The 17,321-nt window shown below is 36.7% G+C and overlaps 1 protein-coding gene across 11 annotated transcripts in view; it reads right to left on the bottom strand.

Annotated features, from left to right (window-relative positions):
• Nucleotides 1-17,321, bottom strand: part of C9orf72 (C9orf72-SMCR8 complex subunit) — a 46,049-nt gene that overhangs the window by 22,841 nt on the left and 5,887 nt on the right. For 9 of the 11 annotated variants that reach the window (XR_014055965.1, XM_081497771.1, XM_081497793.1 and 6 more), the window contains 8 exons: nucleotides 16,586-17,073; nucleotides 15,223-15,282; nucleotides 8,580-8,675; nucleotides 7,757-7,821; nucleotides 6,424-6,496; nucleotides 4,585-4,701; nucleotides 2,679-2,914; nucleotides 40-97 (listed from right to left, as the gene is read on the bottom strand). Coding sequence is in view for 8 of the 11 variants with exons in the window: in XM_081497771.1 (XP_081353897.1) it covers nucleotides 40-97; nucleotides 2,679-2,914; nucleotides 4,585-4,701; nucleotides 6,424-6,496; nucleotides 7,757-7,821; nucleotides 8,580-8,675; nucleotides 15,223-15,282; nucleotides 16,586-17,029 (1,149 nt within the window). In the remaining 3 variants the exon portion in view is untranslated. Of the gene's footprint in view, nucleotides 1-39; nucleotides 98-2,678; nucleotides 2,915-4,584; nucleotides 4,702-6,423; nucleotides 6,497-6,891; nucleotides 6,990-7,636; nucleotides 7,822-8,579; nucleotides 8,676-15,222; nucleotides 15,283-16,585; nucleotides 17,074-17,321 lie in introns of those variants that run through there. The other 2 variants (XR_014055968.1, XR_014055967.1) reach the window with 1 other exon arrangement.

The following is a 17,321-nucleotide window of genomic DNA, read 5'->3' as shown; positions in this document are numbered from 1 at the left end:
ATCATTCACTTTGACAATCTCAGTTAATTTAACACTTACCTGATCCAGGAAGGCTTTCACAAGAGTGTCTCTGTGTAAGACATCTTGAAAAATATTCCTACGAAGAAAACAGATCAAATGTTGACATGACTATACAAAGCTGTTTTCCACAACCTCTCACGCCAGCCAAACTAAATTATTCAAAATGGGATTATAAACATATTTATAAGAATTACATAAATAAATACAATAAAATACAATAAATAGATTTGGAAATACAATAAAATAGATTAATACACTCATTTTAACTCAAGGATACATTTATCTATTACTGGAGTCTGTCAGGCCACAATGTAATTATTTTCTTTTTAATAGTATAAGCAGTCCCAGGAAGGGTATGTACGTATCTATCAACGTATTTTAATACCTCACCTTATAAAAAATATTGAGAGCCTTAGGCAATTGGCAAATGCAACTACCAGTTCCTGCCATCTTGAAAACATAAAACAGCAACAAAAATAAACATACACCACTACTATCAAAAATCAAAACAAAATAAAAGGTTAACTTCATGTACTAATAACTCCTAATAAGCAGTTTTGGAAGAAAAAAAAATAAGAGGATGAATGTTAGGAAACATTCAAGTGGGAATAAGGAACACACACAGATGATTATCTCCAACGTCTTGCCCACTGGGTTTGCATCCACAAGTCCATCATCTGGTGAGTAACATGAATCAGCTACCTAAGAAAATGTTAGCTACATTGGCAATGAGCAGAGTCAGAAATTAAGTTCTAATTCACACTTGAGATAATGTTCATCTACCATACAACTTAGGATATTGTAGGCACTTTAAAAAGACTATTTCCCAGGTCCCAACTCCCTTTGATTTTTCTCCTTTTCCTTCCCTCTCCTTGCCTTCTACTTCCCTAAGGAATTTACTGGGATACTAGGCTATACTCAAGTCAGAGGTGTAACATAACATTTACTAAGGTAAGCAATTTTTAACTGAAAGAAAGAAAATAGTAGGGATCATCATATACCTGATTGAAGTAGCAAAGAAAGAGATGTGTGTGCAAATAACAAAGTACCTAAAACTTTCTAGTTTTAGGGAATGGGTGTTCCTACTATTCCTACTACAGAAGAAGGAAACTCAGAAAAGGGGAAAAAAAATCAGCATTTCACAATTACTGGCTGTTCAACTAGTGGCCAGTGTGGATACTGACAGCACCCATTTTCTGGCTTTGGAGAGTTTAGCCATTTAAGTCTAGTGTTCTGAACATATCTGCTTTATAATTTGATTATCTTGGTCAAAAGGGAATTAGATGAAGCAAAGTGTCATAAAAAGAGTATTTTCAGTGACTGATTTTTCACGTTTAGGCAGTGAGTGAAATTATTTTTAAGAGTTAAAATTAAAAATATCTTAAAAATAAGTAATAGTGCTTAAAATAAACTAAAAAGTAAAGTACGTCCATAAAACATAAAAGTTAATAATACATCAATCTAGAGTTTGAAAATATTATTTTTGGATAATTTTATGTTTAGAAAATTTACTTAACAGCTGAAAACAAGTTTTAAAAGTTCATGACATTATTTATTATGATCAGCAAAACAAGAATAGGTGGCTCATCATAGTTTGTCAAATCAGTGAAGCCAACATAACTGGTTAAAACGATAAGACATATTAAAACCATACATGTATCCCCTCTAAAAAAAAATTCCAGAACTTTAGATAAAGTTCACTAAATTCCCCCCAAAAGCTCTCCAGCAACCTACCAAAAACAGAAAACAGAAAAACAGAAAAAATGGACAGCCAGGAAGAGCTGGTTCCTAATGAAGCCATCTTTCTGTACCTAGAGACATATGAGACTGGGGATTCCTCGGACATGGTGTTCCTTTGCTATGCTTGTGGGCAACACCTGCTGTCTGACTACTGGTGCTTCACAAGTCTGTTGCCTCAGCTCAAAGTGTTTTACAGTTCAGATTTCTTTTTTTTTTCTTAATTGGGTCCACATTCAACATTTTATTATCATTACCTTTTCTGTTAATTTACTGATCATACCTTATGGTAAGAAATGAATAACACAATACAAGAGAATATAAAAGAATGCTCTATTAATGTATTTTCACAGTTTTGCTGTATTTTATTTATATATCAAGGAAAAAAAAGACTTCGCATTACTTCTTTGGTTTAGTTAATAAATAAGCTTCTTAATGACCTTTACATACTAGTCTATAAGCAATGGAAGGACCTGGGTCTGGGGCTGTCTGATTGGCCACTATTAACCTTAACATCACTGATTCAATGGACATGAACTTGGGTGAACTCCAGGAGATGGTGAGGGACAGGGAAGGCCTGGCGTGCTGTAGTCCATGGGGTGGCAAAGAGTCGGACATGACTTAGTGATGGAACAACAACAACAAACCTTAGCACCTTGTAACTAGGGGCTCAATGTATATCTGTTAATTAAGTACTTAAGTACTTATTTTTAATAACTAATCTAACTTATCTTATGGCAAACACAATCATACTAAGAAAAATAGACATTTAAGAAAAAAGATGCTTGATTCACCAAAGATTTCTTCTAGCATAATTAATATGTCTTCCCTTTTAAACACTGAACTATTTGTTTCTACTCATAAAAGACAGTTTCCTAATACTGCTTATTGGCAACATCAGAAAGCAGGGCATGACGTACAAGTCAGGAGTAAAGCTTTCATCTGTGTAGATGAAGGTGTCCTGAGCTACGTCTTCTTCTGAAGTGGCTCGCCAGAACGCTGCCAGCTCTGATCGCATGTATCTACGTTGATTATAAATATGTTCGTGACAGGGTGGCATCTGCTTGACGGTATTGACGTCCACGTCTATGTGAGTGGTGGGGTAGGGCGCATACATGACTTGCCGGAAGGGAAGCACAAAGCTTCCAGTTGAATCCTGTCAGAATGAAAAGAAAACTGTCTTTTATACCAAAAGATACGAAGATTATCTTTTAATTTAAAAAACTGGCTTTAACTTAGTAAATTCTGCTCTAGAAATTTATCCCAGAAAATGAATCATGGTTGTGTGTCAAGTTTGAGTGATGTGTGTGCTACAGCACTGGATTAAATAGTAAAACACCAGAAGCAACCTGAGCATCCAAAAAGAGAAATAAATATTTATTCATTTAAATAAATGAAAGTAATTTATTGTTTAGCTGCGAAAAATTAAGTTGCCAATGTTTATGTGTTGATACTGAAAGATGTTCATAATATATTGTGAAAAAAGGAGCTTAAAACATGAAGAGTATAATCTAATTTTCTGGGCAGGGGAGAGGGTAAGATATGAAAAAAATACAGAAGAAAAAGACCAGAAAGATATATGCCAAATATTAACAGGGGTTATTCAATGGATTATGAGATTACAAGTGACCTTTTATATTCTTGGTTATTCATATGTTCTGTTAAGTATCAGTTGAATATGCATTTTTATAGTAAGTATACTTCTTTCCAGGTACAGTCAGTTGGGTAGTCAGTTGCCATATTAACAAGTACCTACTGTTACAATATCAAAGTATGCTCTAAAAGGCTACACAATTTAAACTTGCATGGAAAATTCTTAACAAACATGTTTTCATTAAATTATAGTTTCAAATTCTCTGCTATGCATTTGGTATAGGTCCCTTTAAGGGATAAAATTATACAGTAAGTGAGATGATGCTAAGGAAATAAAAGCACTAAGTACCTCATTATGCCTTTGATAGGAGAAGTTCTAATTTTCAGATCTGTACATATCAAATAAAAAATGAGTTTCCCTTAAGTAGTTTCTGTATTTAAACAATATTATTCTGAGCTCAGAGCAAGCATATTATTGAAAATATAAAAGCTGAATATAATTTTTACTTGCAACAATTTTTAGTATTTTTTCTTTCATTTTACTATGCCTACATCCTCAAGAAAGCAATCACTCTGAGAGACTCAGATAATCATTAGGAAATCTACTTCTTCATATCTCTGACTATAATCAAAACATCAATAATAGATTCAATAAAGCGAATAAGGATTCCCCATAATAATTGAAAATAATTGTTAATTTATATTTATCTGTTTTGCTCCTTGAAAAGCAGACTCAAGTAAATAAAGAAAAATTATAAAATAAATTTTTTTCTTATATATACATACACACTGATATACAGAAACTGCTCAAATCCTATACACTTTTTCAAGATAGGAAGCAGTTTAACATTTTCTTTTCAGTAAATGAATGTGGTACATAAAACATAAAATGGTACCACAAAAATTCAAATCTGTTCAGTAAATAAGAAATATTCCCATTTTAGTTGTGTAAACTGATTCAAGCACATAGCAAAAAAAAAAAAAAAATCCTGAGACCAGACAGGTATGTGAAACCAAAGAGAAACACAAAGAAAGCCATTCTGTGATGTTTTACTGATAGAAACTATAAATTTATAAGATATATACTCCTTGCTCAGATCTGTGAAAAGGAAGTCAGCTCCTTACCATACAAACACGAGACACATTAATGCTAATGTTCAACATATATTTATAAAGACTCTCAAAAATGATTTTTAAAAAGTTGGTTTCACTTGTGATAAATGGAAACTGTACCTTAAGTAGGCCTTGTACAAAGAGCCCTGACTCGTATTTAAATGATGATTCTGCTTCACACAATCTGGAGCATTTTCTCTCTGCTGGAGTCAGAAAAAGGCATAATGTTCTTACTATCTGTAAAATGAAAATATTTTAGCATTAAAATATGGATAAAAAGGCCACTAGTTTGCTTAGGAAAGAGACCTGAATAGGAATATCAGGTGTTACTTTCAATAAAACCTGTTCTGAGAAATAAGTATTTCTCAGTAACCTGGAATAGTCTATGGCATATAACAGCTGTTGCTTAAAGTAAGTATTCTGTGGCCAAATAAGCTTAGAAAATGTTAGTAAAGTTAACTGCATGGTATCTCAAAACCATTACCATTTGAATACACACTGTGACTCTCTAGGTGACTGATACAATATGCAGACTTTCTCAAATTTATTTTACCATGGAAACCTTATTCCTAATCTTATATGAGGAAATAATGACCTAATATAATTATTGATTATATATCCACCCAGCAATAATTTGGATGAGAAAACTAAATGCAGTTAAATTAGGCTGAATTATATCTTCTGTTTAAAAGTTCTATATGTGAAATCTCATCAGAATGAATATCAAAGAGTTTCTAAATCCTTGAATAGAATGAGAATTAATTCTATCAAATTTAATTTGAAATAAGCAATCCATTCGATTGGGGTTTAGAAGCCTATCATTCTGACAAGATTTGATCACAGATCTATTAGGAAAAAATAAAAACCCATATAACTATCTCAGAATTCAGATTATATTCAGAGTTTTTATGTTAAAATAGTGGTTTTTAAACTAGTGGTAGCAGCCTTTTTTTCTCAAATTAAAAAGATAAAAGAGAAGCTACTAAGCTAAAAGAGGCTGGTAGATAAGAAAAATGTTTGCAAAATACAGAACACCAACCATTGAGGTTTTTTCTCCCCAAGAAGCAACCGGGAAGGTCCTATGGAACCTGAAAGCTTTGTAGGACATGAACTGAAAGCTACCTTCTCGGGGCAGCAGAAATAATAATAAGCCACTAGATATAATATAATAACAGGTAAATTAATCTGTCATAAATGGTTATACCAGAAATATAATTTTGGTAAATCAAGGGTTGGGTAAGTCTACAGGGAAGCTTATCACAGAAAAAAAATTACAAAATTATTTGTCAAGCAAATAATCATTTCTAACATACTTCTTGTGTAAAACCTGAAAAATTAGGTTTGCTTAAATTGATAAGATACATACTTATCTCTTTCTAATTACTGATCAGTGAAGAAAAGTACAAAATCCCTTAGTTTTACTACCTAATGCTTGGAAAGCTTCATGAATTCTTTTTTAACTCATATAGCACTAAAGGAGGTGGTCACAAATGTTGCCATACAACCTCCAATGACCACTTATTAGCAATAGGTCCCTAAAAGGAAAAGATTTAGAGGGAAAAGCAAGGTAATGAAATCAAGATGAATGATGAGATACCATTTCTTTGGAATTAGTACCAAAAGAACATGGCTATCTTCATATACATTAAAGATAACATCAGGAAATAGAAGACAAATATTTTTAAAAACATCCAATTTTAAAATATTCTCAAAACCATTTATACAATACTGAGACTAGTATTTATAAATTATCATGATGAAATTGATCAATGACTTCCTTTTCAGACAGTTTACTTTAAACTTATTTTTGCCATAGGGTGTCCCAGTAATTTGGCCAGATTACATTGCCTCCTAATATTATGAGATCATCTTGAGTGCAACCTAACCTTTAAATTACAACCCACATACATTGGCAGTATTAAAAAATCAGATCATTTGCTGGATTACAAAATAAATTACCTTATTTACTTTTTCTGCACTGCTACCTACTACAACAGAGCAGCCACAAGTTTGCAAGTGTGAGCTGACAGCGCTGTGAATTGAAAAACAAAAAAAGATTAAAGAAATGTTGACTGTAAAATAATTTCACAAACTAAAAAGCAAAAAGACAAGTGAATTTCAAAAAACTCTGAATAGCTTTAAATGATGAACACCAAAGTTTTGATCATAATGCCATCTTTTATTTCTATAGTACTCTGCATTTTCTACCACCTGCCTTTCACAGAATCTGTCTGAACCTTCAAACAGTGCAGTTAGTAAAATATCACTGTTTTATAGTGGAAGAAACTGAGGTATAAAGAGGTTAAAGTGGTTTGTTTAAAGTCAAATGGGGCTAAAAATAACATTATGAATGGTTGACACTGAGCAGAATCAGGACTAAAGAGCTTCTGATTCAAGCCATGTAAGGCTTTGAGCTTAAACACACACCTTTAAGACCCCATCATGAACCGAAAGGAGAAGACTGTAGACATAAAAGTACTTTATCCTTTCATTCCTCATTTTTTAAAACAAAATTTCATGATAATCTGTAATTGTAAAGAAATACTTAAGTAGAAGATGAGATTATATAAGTAGAAGATGAGATTATAAACGCAGGCAGAGCACTTAGGGGACTAATATGCAGGCACTCAATAAACACTGGCCATTATCATTTTTCTTAGAATAAATAGAAAATGTTAGCTATTTGCTATTATTATGTGCCCATATGTGCCAGGCACTGTTTTAAATGCCTAATATGATTCATCTCACTCAATCTCACAACACTCCTATGAAGTAGGTAATATTATCCCACTTTATAGATGAGGAAATGCAGGCATGGGGAGCTCATGAAGCTTGCTCAGGGTTACACAGCAGTAAGCCAGGACGCCTGATTTTAGAGCTCACACTCTAAAATCTACTGTAACAAGGAAAGGATCAGTACTAATATGAAAATTTTCTTTTATAGGCCTAAGTAAGTCCATCTGTAACACAACTTAATTAGAAAGGGTTCTTAGTTTCAGCTTTAATAAGAAGAAAAACAAGAAACCAGAACCAGACAAGGGTCCAAGAATTCTTATCTAGACACTATGGGAAACTCAGCTTCTTTAAATATTAAAAAGAGTCACATCATAGGCATGTAATAAGTAAAGAAGCAACAGAAAGCTAAGCAATAATTCAATCGTGCATTGCTGACCCTAGAATAATCTAGTTAGGCATTCTCTTATTACTGTCTTCCTTCCCAATCTTGTCACAGGTGAGCATAAGATCTGCATCTGCTTCATCCAGCTTTTATGAAAAGAAACAAAATTCTTACTTGAGAAGAAAGCCTTCATGGCAACTGTCACCAATATCATCATCATTGAGAATTGTATCAGCTATCTAAAATGCACCAAAAGGAAAAGAAGAACATTCTGGCTGTTAACAAAATGCTGAAATAACAACTTTAATACAAAAGTTTTCTGAAGTCTAGGTTCAATACGACACATTGCCCTCATTTCTGAGCATCACAAATACCCATAAAACAGTCTGTGTCACCGATATAAACTTGCAGAACAAATGACGCGAAAGCTGATGAGGCAGGTTAAGCAACCATTTTTACAAGAACTACTTCCTCTTCTGAGCTGTCACAATCAGGAAACAAATCTTAGTTACAAAGTCAGGAAGTGGCTAAATTAGCTGCCTAAAGATTTCTCTTCACGTCTATAATGTGTAATTCCTAATGTCCTCAACAAATGAGTGATTAAGGAAATCACACTAGTGAAGATAAGGGAACTTCCATTAGCAGCTAGTGATCTGTACACTGCTTTGTTACAAAAAGTACTGCACTAAATACTGATTGACTCTCTAAGGCCTGAAATTCTCATACTTCTAGGAAATACAAAAGTGGAGAATTTAACTAAATAAACTTATCACAACTGCTATTACTAGCCAAAAGGTCTCTGCTTGGCCATTAAATTCAGGATTTTAAATGTGTTTGTTAAAGTGGCTCATAATTCACATGAATGTTATGTATGACAAAAATGTTATTATATTACTAATATACCTAATAGTAATAATATATACATAATAGTAATATAACTTAGGGGAATTAATAAACGGTACCATTGCTCCGATTAAAATGACAACTGAGAACTTACATCTATTTCTTCAGGAACACTGTGTGATTTCATAGATGAAAGCAGTTCCATTACAGGAATGACTTCTCCAGTAAGCATTGGAATAATACTCTGACCCTGCACAAAAAAGTAAAATGAGGTGAAGAAAATCACACAATATAAGATGAAGTTGGCGATAACAAATCAAAAACTGAAAGCAAAGAAAAACACCCTTTAACAGAAATACTTGAAAACTCATTCAAACACTGGAGGAGGAAATGGCAACCCACTCCAGTATTCCTGCCTGGAAAATTCCATGGACAGAGGAGCCTGGTGGGCTACAGTCCATGGGGTCGCAAAGAGTCGGACATGACTAAGCAACTGAACACACACATTCAAACAGAGCCTCAAACAGTGCCTACTCCAAAACCTTTCTATTGCTAAAAGATTTACATGCTATTTAAAACTCCTTTTCATTCTTTCAGGAATGATTTTCTTTAGTCAGAATGGAATCATTGGTTTATCATTTACATGCAATAATTAAATCACCACACCAAATTTAGAAAGAATCTCCTTTGCAATTTTATTGTGAGATAATAAGGACTCTTGTTAATCAAAGGTCATCGATGCATTTTATATTAAATGGGGAAAGACAAGTGTAAAAAGGCTTTAAAATTCTCAATAGATAACTCAGTAGTAAAGCTTGAGTCAATACTCAATCTCTATATTCATAATAAGGTATAATCTATCCAAACCAAAGTCATAGCATGTATTTTTAAGAATCAATAAAGAAGACAAGTTTCCTTTAGTGTTCTTTCAAGGTAATACTATGACTGCTTACATTTCAAAAATGTAATTTTAAAATCTGCAGTTTATAGAAGGAAGTTGAAAACTCAATAGAGAACACCACACGTGTGAATTGCTTCAAATACGGGTGGCTCCCACATATATTCACTGCCACCGTTACTCTCCCAAAATGTTTTGCCCATGTTGAAATAACAAACTTTTAAAGAGGCAGGTGAAACTGTCATATGTCTATCAATTTTTAGCTAAACATGTTTTTAAAATCACATATTAAGATCAATCTAAGAACAAAACTTATCCCCTTATTCACATTTCATGAAATGATTATATTTAAACTCCTTACATTAAATTGAAGAAAGCAGGGAAAATCACTAGGCTATTTAGATATGACCTAAATCAAATCCCTTACGGTTATACACTGGAAGTAACAAATAGATTCAAGGGATTAGATCTGATAGACAGAGTGCCTGAAGAACTATGGATGGAGGTTTGTGACATTTTACAGGAGGCAGTGATCAAGACTATCCCCAAGAAAAAGAAATGCAAAAAGGCAAAATGGTTGTCTGATGAGGCCTTACAAATAGCTGAAATAAGAAGAGAAGCTAAAGGCAAAGGAGAAAAGGAAAGATATACCCATTTGAATGCAGCGTTCCAAAGAATAGCAAGGAGAGATAAGAAGACTTTCCTAAGTGATCGATGCAAAGAAATAGAGGAAAACAATAGAATGGGAAAGACTAGATACCTCGTCAAGAAAATTAGAGATACCAAGGGAACATTTCATGCAAAGATGGCCACAATAAACAGAAATAGTATAGACCTAAAGAAAATCCCATGGATGGAGGAGCCTGGTAGGCTGCAGTCCATGGGGTCGTGAAGAGTCGGACACGACTGAGCGACTTCATTTTCACTTTTCACTTTCATGCATTGGAGAAGGAAATGGCAACCCACTCCAGTGTTCTTGCCTGGAGACTCCCAGGGACGGCGGAGCCTGGTGGGCTGCCGTCTATGGGGTCGCACAGAGTCGGACATGACTGAGGTGACTTAGCAGCAACAGAAGCAGAAGATACTAAGTAGAGGTGGCAAGAATACACAGAAGAACTGTACAAAAAAGATCTTCACGACTCAGATAATCACGACGGTGTGATCACTCACCAAGAGCCAGACATCCTGGAATTCAAAATCAAGTGGGCTTTAGGAAGCATCACTACGAACAAAGCTAGTGGAGGTGATGGAATTCCAGTTGAGCTATTTCAAATCCTAAAAGATGATGCTGTGAAAGTGCTGCACTCAATATGCCAGCAACTTTGGAAAACTCAGCAGTGGCCACAGGGCTGGAAAAGGTCAGTTTTCATTTTAATCCCAAAGAAAGGCAATGCCAAAGAATGTTCAAACTATTGCACAATTACACATCTCACATGCTAGCAAAGTAATACTCAACATTCTCCAAGGCAGGCTTCAACAGTACATGAACCATGAAATTTCAGATGTTCAAGCTGGTTTTAGAAAAGGCAGAGGAACTAGAGATCAAATGGCCAACATCCGTTGGATCATTGAAAAAGCAAGAGAGTTCCAGAAAAATATCTATTTCTGCTTTACTGACTATGCCAAAGCCTCTGACTGTGTGGATCACAACAAACTGTGGAAAAGTCTTAAAGAGATGAGAATATCAGACCACCTGACCTGCTTCCTGAGAAATCTGTATGCAGGTCAAGAAGCAACAGTTAGAACTGGACATGGAACAACAGACTGCTTCCAAATCAGGAAAGGAGTACGTCAAGGACATATATTGTCACCCTGCTTGTTTAACATATACGCAGAGTATACCATGTGAAATGACGGGCTGGATGAAGCACAGGCTGGACTCAAGATTGCCAGGAGAAATATCAATAACCTCAGGTATGCAGATGACACCACCTTTATGGCAGAAAGTGAAGAAGAACTAAAGAGCCTCTTGATGAAAGTGAAAGAGGAGAGTGAAAAAGTTGGTTTAAAACTCAACATTCAGAAAACTAAGATCATGGCATCCGATCCCATCACTCCATGGCAAACAGATGGGGAAACAGTGGAAACAGTGAGAGACTTTATTTTCTTGGGCTCCCAAATCACTGCAGATGGTGACTGTAGCCATGAAATTAAAAGATGCTTGCTCCTTGGAAGAAAAGTTATGACCAACCTAGAGAGCATATTAAAAAGCAGAGAGATTACTTTGCAGACAAAGATTGGTCTAGTCAAAGCTATCATTTTTCCAGTAGTCATGTATAGATGTGAGAGTTAGACTATAAAGAAAGCTGAGCGCCAAAGAACTGATGCTTTTGAACTGTGGTGTTGAAGAAGACTCTTGAGAGTTCCTTGGACTGCAAGGAGATCAAACCAGTCAATCCTAAAGGAAACCAGTCCTGAATATTCATTAGAAGGACTGATGCTGAAGCAGAAACTCCAATACTTTGGCCACCTGATGCGAAGAACTGACTCACTGGAAAAGATCCTCATGCTGGGAAAGATTGAGAAGACATCCTCAATCCTGCAGCAGGAGGAGACAGGGACGACAGAGGATGAGATGGTTGGATGGCATCATCGACTTGATGGACATGAATTTGAGCAAGCTCTGGGAGTTGGTGCTGGACAGGGAGGCCTGGTGTGCTGCAGTCCATGGGGTCGCAAAGAGTTGGACACGACTGAGCAACTGAACTGAACTGAAACTCCTTACATGCATATTTGAAGTAGAAACTCTGCATTCCTATGACCAGTCCTTTTTTTGAGTGACTTAACCTAGTTTTCAGAGCCCCATATCAGGTTAAGTTGCTTTAGAATTTAAATGTGATGCTGCCTCTGGATACGGTATCCTAAGTCATAGACCCCCTTGTATCACTCAGGATGTTTTACTATAAAAAAAATTCATCCTGTAGTAACCTATGAATATAAAACCTTCATTGCTTTTTCTTTTTAAATAATTTTTTTTATAACAATCAATTGTATAATTGTAATTCAAAAAGACGAATGATTGACGTTGTGTTAAATTTGCTTCCTTGTAAAACAATTTTATCATATGACAGCTACAAGCATCTAAAACTAGCATGATTAAACTTGTTTTAGACTATATATCATTGTCAAACAGTATTTATTGCTCAAAATGAAGTCACTGCAACCACATGATGTGAGATTTGCAAGAACTCAATTATCAGGCAACTCCTTTTCAGAAAGGATAATTATGGGAGAATATACTTTGGCCACCTCATGCGAACAGTTGACTCATTGGAAAAGACCCTAATGATGGGAAGGATTGGGGACAGGAGGAGAAGGGGATGACAGAGGATGAGATGGTTGGATGGCATCACTGACTCGATGGACATGGGTTTGGGTAAGGCCTGGCGTGCTGCGATTCATGGGGTAGCAAAGAGTCGGACACGACTGAGCGACTGAACTGAACTGAACTGAACTGAACCATCCCTTTGGGGCTTCCCTGGTAGCTGAGCTGGTAGAGAATCCACTTGCAATGCAGGAGACCCTGGTTTGATTCCTGGGTTGGGAAGACGCCCTGGAGAGGGGACAGGCTACCCAGGCTAGTCTTCTTGGGCTTCCCTTGTGGCTCACATGGTAAAGAATTCGCCTGCAATGTGGGAGACTTGGGTTTGATCCCTGGGTTGGGAAGATCTCCTGTAGGAGGGCAAAGCAACCCACTCTAGTATTCTTGCCTGGAGAATCCCTATGGACAGAGGAGCCTGGCAGGCTACAGTTCATGGGGCCGCAAAGAGTGGGACATGACTGAGCAACTAAGCACATACCTTCCCTTTCAGTTCAGTACAGTTGCTCAATCGTGTCCGACTCTTTTCGACCCCATGGTGTAGGCATATATAATATTTATACACAGTATCTCAGACATTTATCATCATAAGCAAATGGAGATCCTCACTGAAGCTTCACATCAACAAATACTAGATGGCTGAACACAGAATAGGCTCTAAAATGTCTTGAATTTCTCAGCAGGAAAGCGGTTCCCCTTTAAAAACCTCCTGTTTGTCCAAGTATGTGTGTGCTTAGTCACTCAGTCATGTCTGACTCTTTGTGACCCCATGGACTGTAGCCTGCCACGCTCCTCTGTCCATGGGGATTCTCTAGGCAAGAATACTGGAGTGGGTAGTCATGCCCTTCTCCAGGGGATCTTCCCAACCCAGGGATCGAACCCAGTTCTCCCACATTGCAGGCGGATTCTTTACCGGCTGAGCCACCAGGGAAGCCCAAGTATAATTTCCTCCTGACACAGAAAGGGGAGGATAACATTTTTAAGAAGAGGGCTTTAAAAGAGAAATAAACCTTAACATTAATAGCTGTCAGCTTTATAAGCACAGATTTCTGGTTTGAAAAAATCCCAGAAAATGTAGAATTTTACTGGGTTCTAAATTTCATTATGTTGACATAACTACTAGTTTCTCCATAACTAGAAGGTACATCTAGAGGTTGGTGAGAGTCACCATTCCTGGGCACACTTCTTACTGCCTAGCAAGGAAAGCTGGGCTTCTCTGAGTAAACAGAAACATTTTCTTGTTAAGTCTTAGACCTTTCCCCATATCTGCCCCCTTCTGACTTTTAAATACAAACATATAAATTTTGTAAAGAAGATCATTTTATACCATTTTGTACTTGCCTTGTTTATGTTCCTGTATCTTGACAAATTTGTAGAAAAAGTTACTGTTTAAAATACCATTTGTCTCAGGCATCCCAAAGAGAACCAGAAAGAGGGCTTGTTTACACTGGAGTTTTCAGAAGAGCAATGAGGGTGGCCAGAGGCGAGGAGAGTAAATGCAGAGAACACTTTCTCTGCGGGGAGATCTCCCTTCAGAAAATCTCTGCCCTGGGTTGAAATGCTTTGTAATTATTTTCCATGAGGGAAGCCATAGCCTTGCAATCATGTTTCTCAAACCCTGGTGCCTGCTCCCTAAGGATGTTCAAAGCCATAGGATAAATATGGCATGTTTTCCTGGAGACTTGATACCACCGGAAGCCAGAATGGTAAGAAGGTAAGGAATACTAATGGCAAACTGTAATATTAAAACAAATAGATATATCACGGAATAAAATGTAAACTGCATGAGGTTTAAATTGAGAAAGGAACATTGTCATAGACATACACTATCATGTGTAAAATAGATATGTAGTGGGAAGCTGCTGTGTAACACAGGGAGCCTACCCTGGTGCTCTGTTAGAAGGGTGCAGTGGGGTGGGGAGGGAAGCTTAAGCGGGATGGGATATATACATATATAAACTTATGCCTGACTCATGTTGTTGTACTGCAGAGACTGCCACAGACTGTAAAGCAATTATCCTCTGATAAAAAAAAAATCGCAAGAGTTTTAAAGATACATTTGAGACTTCAAAGAAGTATTATGCCTAGACCTGTGTGTGTACTCCCAGATATCTTAGGGGTACTCACTCTCCTGCTACAACTACTTCTGTGGAACTGCTTAAGTAGCAATGCCTTAAAAAAATAATCTAATATATAGCACTTAAAATTTTTACTATGCGCAACTTGTCCAAAACTTATCCTATGCAAATGGAAAAAAGGTAGCAAAATATTAATTTGTAGATGCAGTTCTTATTATCCTTTATTTATTTAACTCTTCAGGTCTAAAATATGGAAGCTTTCATCAAGTTTATTCCATTTATCTCCATAAAGGTTCTGTTCGCGTTCAGGCTCGCTCTGTCAAACTAATAACGTCTGCAGGGAATCTTCTCAACCCAGGGATTGAACCTGGGTCTCCTGCATTGCAGGTAGACTCTTTACCATCTGAGCTACCAGGGAAGTTTAACAGAAGCACCCCTTAGCTTTATAAAGCCCTCAGTGGTGGCTCTGGCTGTGTCTGGGGATGAGAAATCTGCACCTTACCTGATCTTCCATTCTCTCTGTGCCTTCTAAGACGATTTTCTGGACATTTTCTTGCCTCTCCTGAGCAAAAGAAAATTCATTAAAATTAAGAAACCACAACCTTTAGATACTTGTTTATTTTCCACAATACAGTTAAATGGCAGATATCTTCCTGGGTAATTTAATTCATGGGAAAAATACTTTCCACTTTAGGGTAAAAAAAAGAGGGGTGGGTGGAAAGCACCCAACAAATCCATGCTCTCATAGATAATATGAAATAAAATAACACCCTTTTTGTCTGCAGTTAAAAATATAATTTGACAGAAAAACAATCAATGTAACATCTGCAAAGTTTCACAAAAGAAACTAATTTGCACTTTTTAAACTGGATAAGATCAAGATGAATCTAGGGAATACCAAGCTAGATTTTAAATGATTTTTATAAACGTGAGAAATAAGGAGGTATGCCTGCAAACATAGTTCAAAAAACCCAAAAAACTCTTCTTTTAAAAGATATTATTTTCGCCTACTATATGGTAAAAGCCTTACAAAAATCAGTAATGCTTTAGTGGATTTCCATGTTAGTATCAAACTTCAAAGCAGAAAGAATGAAATTTGTTTTCCTCATGTGCCAGAATTACAGTATATGGAAATATAAATATCACTATATATTAAACTATAGGATTTAGGTGATAACAAAGTTTTCTCTAGCTCAAGTCACAAAATCGAAAGGAATATCTTCTGAATACCATTTGGTCCAACTTCTTCATTTTACAAATTTGGGAACTTGGCAAAGAACTTAAAGGGACCAAAGGTTATATGGGCAAAGGCTTCTGAAACAATTGTCCTGAAATGCTTACACGATACACACAGTAAGTGAAAGACAGGGTCATGCAATGCAAAAACAAGCTTTCAGAGTCAAACACTTCACAAGACAAATCCAGACTCTGAAGCTTATGTTTCTTAATTTTTCTAAGCTTTGGTTTTCTGTTTACAATGTGGAGCTATCATCTCCTACCTACCAGGGTTAAAAGACCACAAATACCAGCCTAGATTGATTTGTACCTAATACGGTAGAAGCAAATAATAGCTCCTGTTTGAAGTTAACTATATATAATTTCTAAAATTTAGATATAAATGTGCATGCGTGCCCACTCAGTTGTGTCTGATTCTTTGTGACCTCAAGGACTGTAGCCTGAGAGGCTCCTCTGACCATGGAATTTGCCAGGAATACTGGAGTGGGTTGCCATTTCCTTCTCCAGGAGATCTTCCCCACCCAGGGATCGAATCCGCTGAGCCACCTGGGAAGCCCGATATCAATGTATTGGAAGGTAAACTTTCAGTGGCTAGGTTAGCATGCTTAACAAGTTTCAAACGCACTCACCTTATGCATCCATATCCTCCCTTTCCGGATAATGTGAGTTAATCTATCCACACACACTCTGTGAAGTGGGAGGTAGAAGCTCAGCTCTGTCTGGGGAAGTATAATCGATAGTCCATAGGTGCTCCTATCCCCATTCCAGTTTCCGTCGAAGATTAACGAAACAATAATCACTCCTTTCTCAGATAAGACAAAGAACTTTACGTCTATTGCCCCACTCTCTGCATTTCGAAGGATTTCTCCGTTGAGGGTATGATTGGCAAGAAAAGTTATTTCTCCGTCGCTGAGAAGTACTTGTTCTGTCTTTGGAGCCCAGATGTGCCTTACTCTGGGACCAAGAATATTGTCCCAGTAAGCGAAGGTCGCTGCTAATAAAGGGGATTCACCACTTAAAGCAATCTCTGTCTTGGCAACAGCTGGAGATGGTGGTGGACAGAGGGTCGACATCACTGCATCCCAACTGTCACATTATCTGAAAGCTCCAGGGATATCTGGACAATGACATACAAAATCAATGATCAAGTTCAGCGATTTTAAAAGTCATTCATCAAAAACGCAACTGTTGGTATTGATACATACACGTGTGTGCATACTCAGTCATGTGCTTCTCTTTGTGATCCCATGGACTGTAGCCTGCCAGGCTCCTCTGTCCATGGGATTCTCCAGGGAAGAATGCTGGAGCAGGTTGCCATTTCCTCCTCCAGGGGATCTTCCCAACCCAGGGATCAAACTCATCTCC

Source organism: Giraffa tippelskirchi, chromosome 1 (genome assembly GCF_054371585.1).
Source record: "Giraffa tippelskirchi isolate mGirTip1 chromosome 1, T2T-mGirTip1v1.2.pri, whole genome shotgun sequence".
NCBI classification, from domain to species: Eukaryota; Metazoa; Chordata; class Mammalia; order Artiodactyla; family Giraffidae; genus Giraffa; species Giraffa tippelskirchi.
Note: the sequence above shows the minus strand (reverse complement) of the source record. Positions and strands in the feature narration are given on the sequence as shown.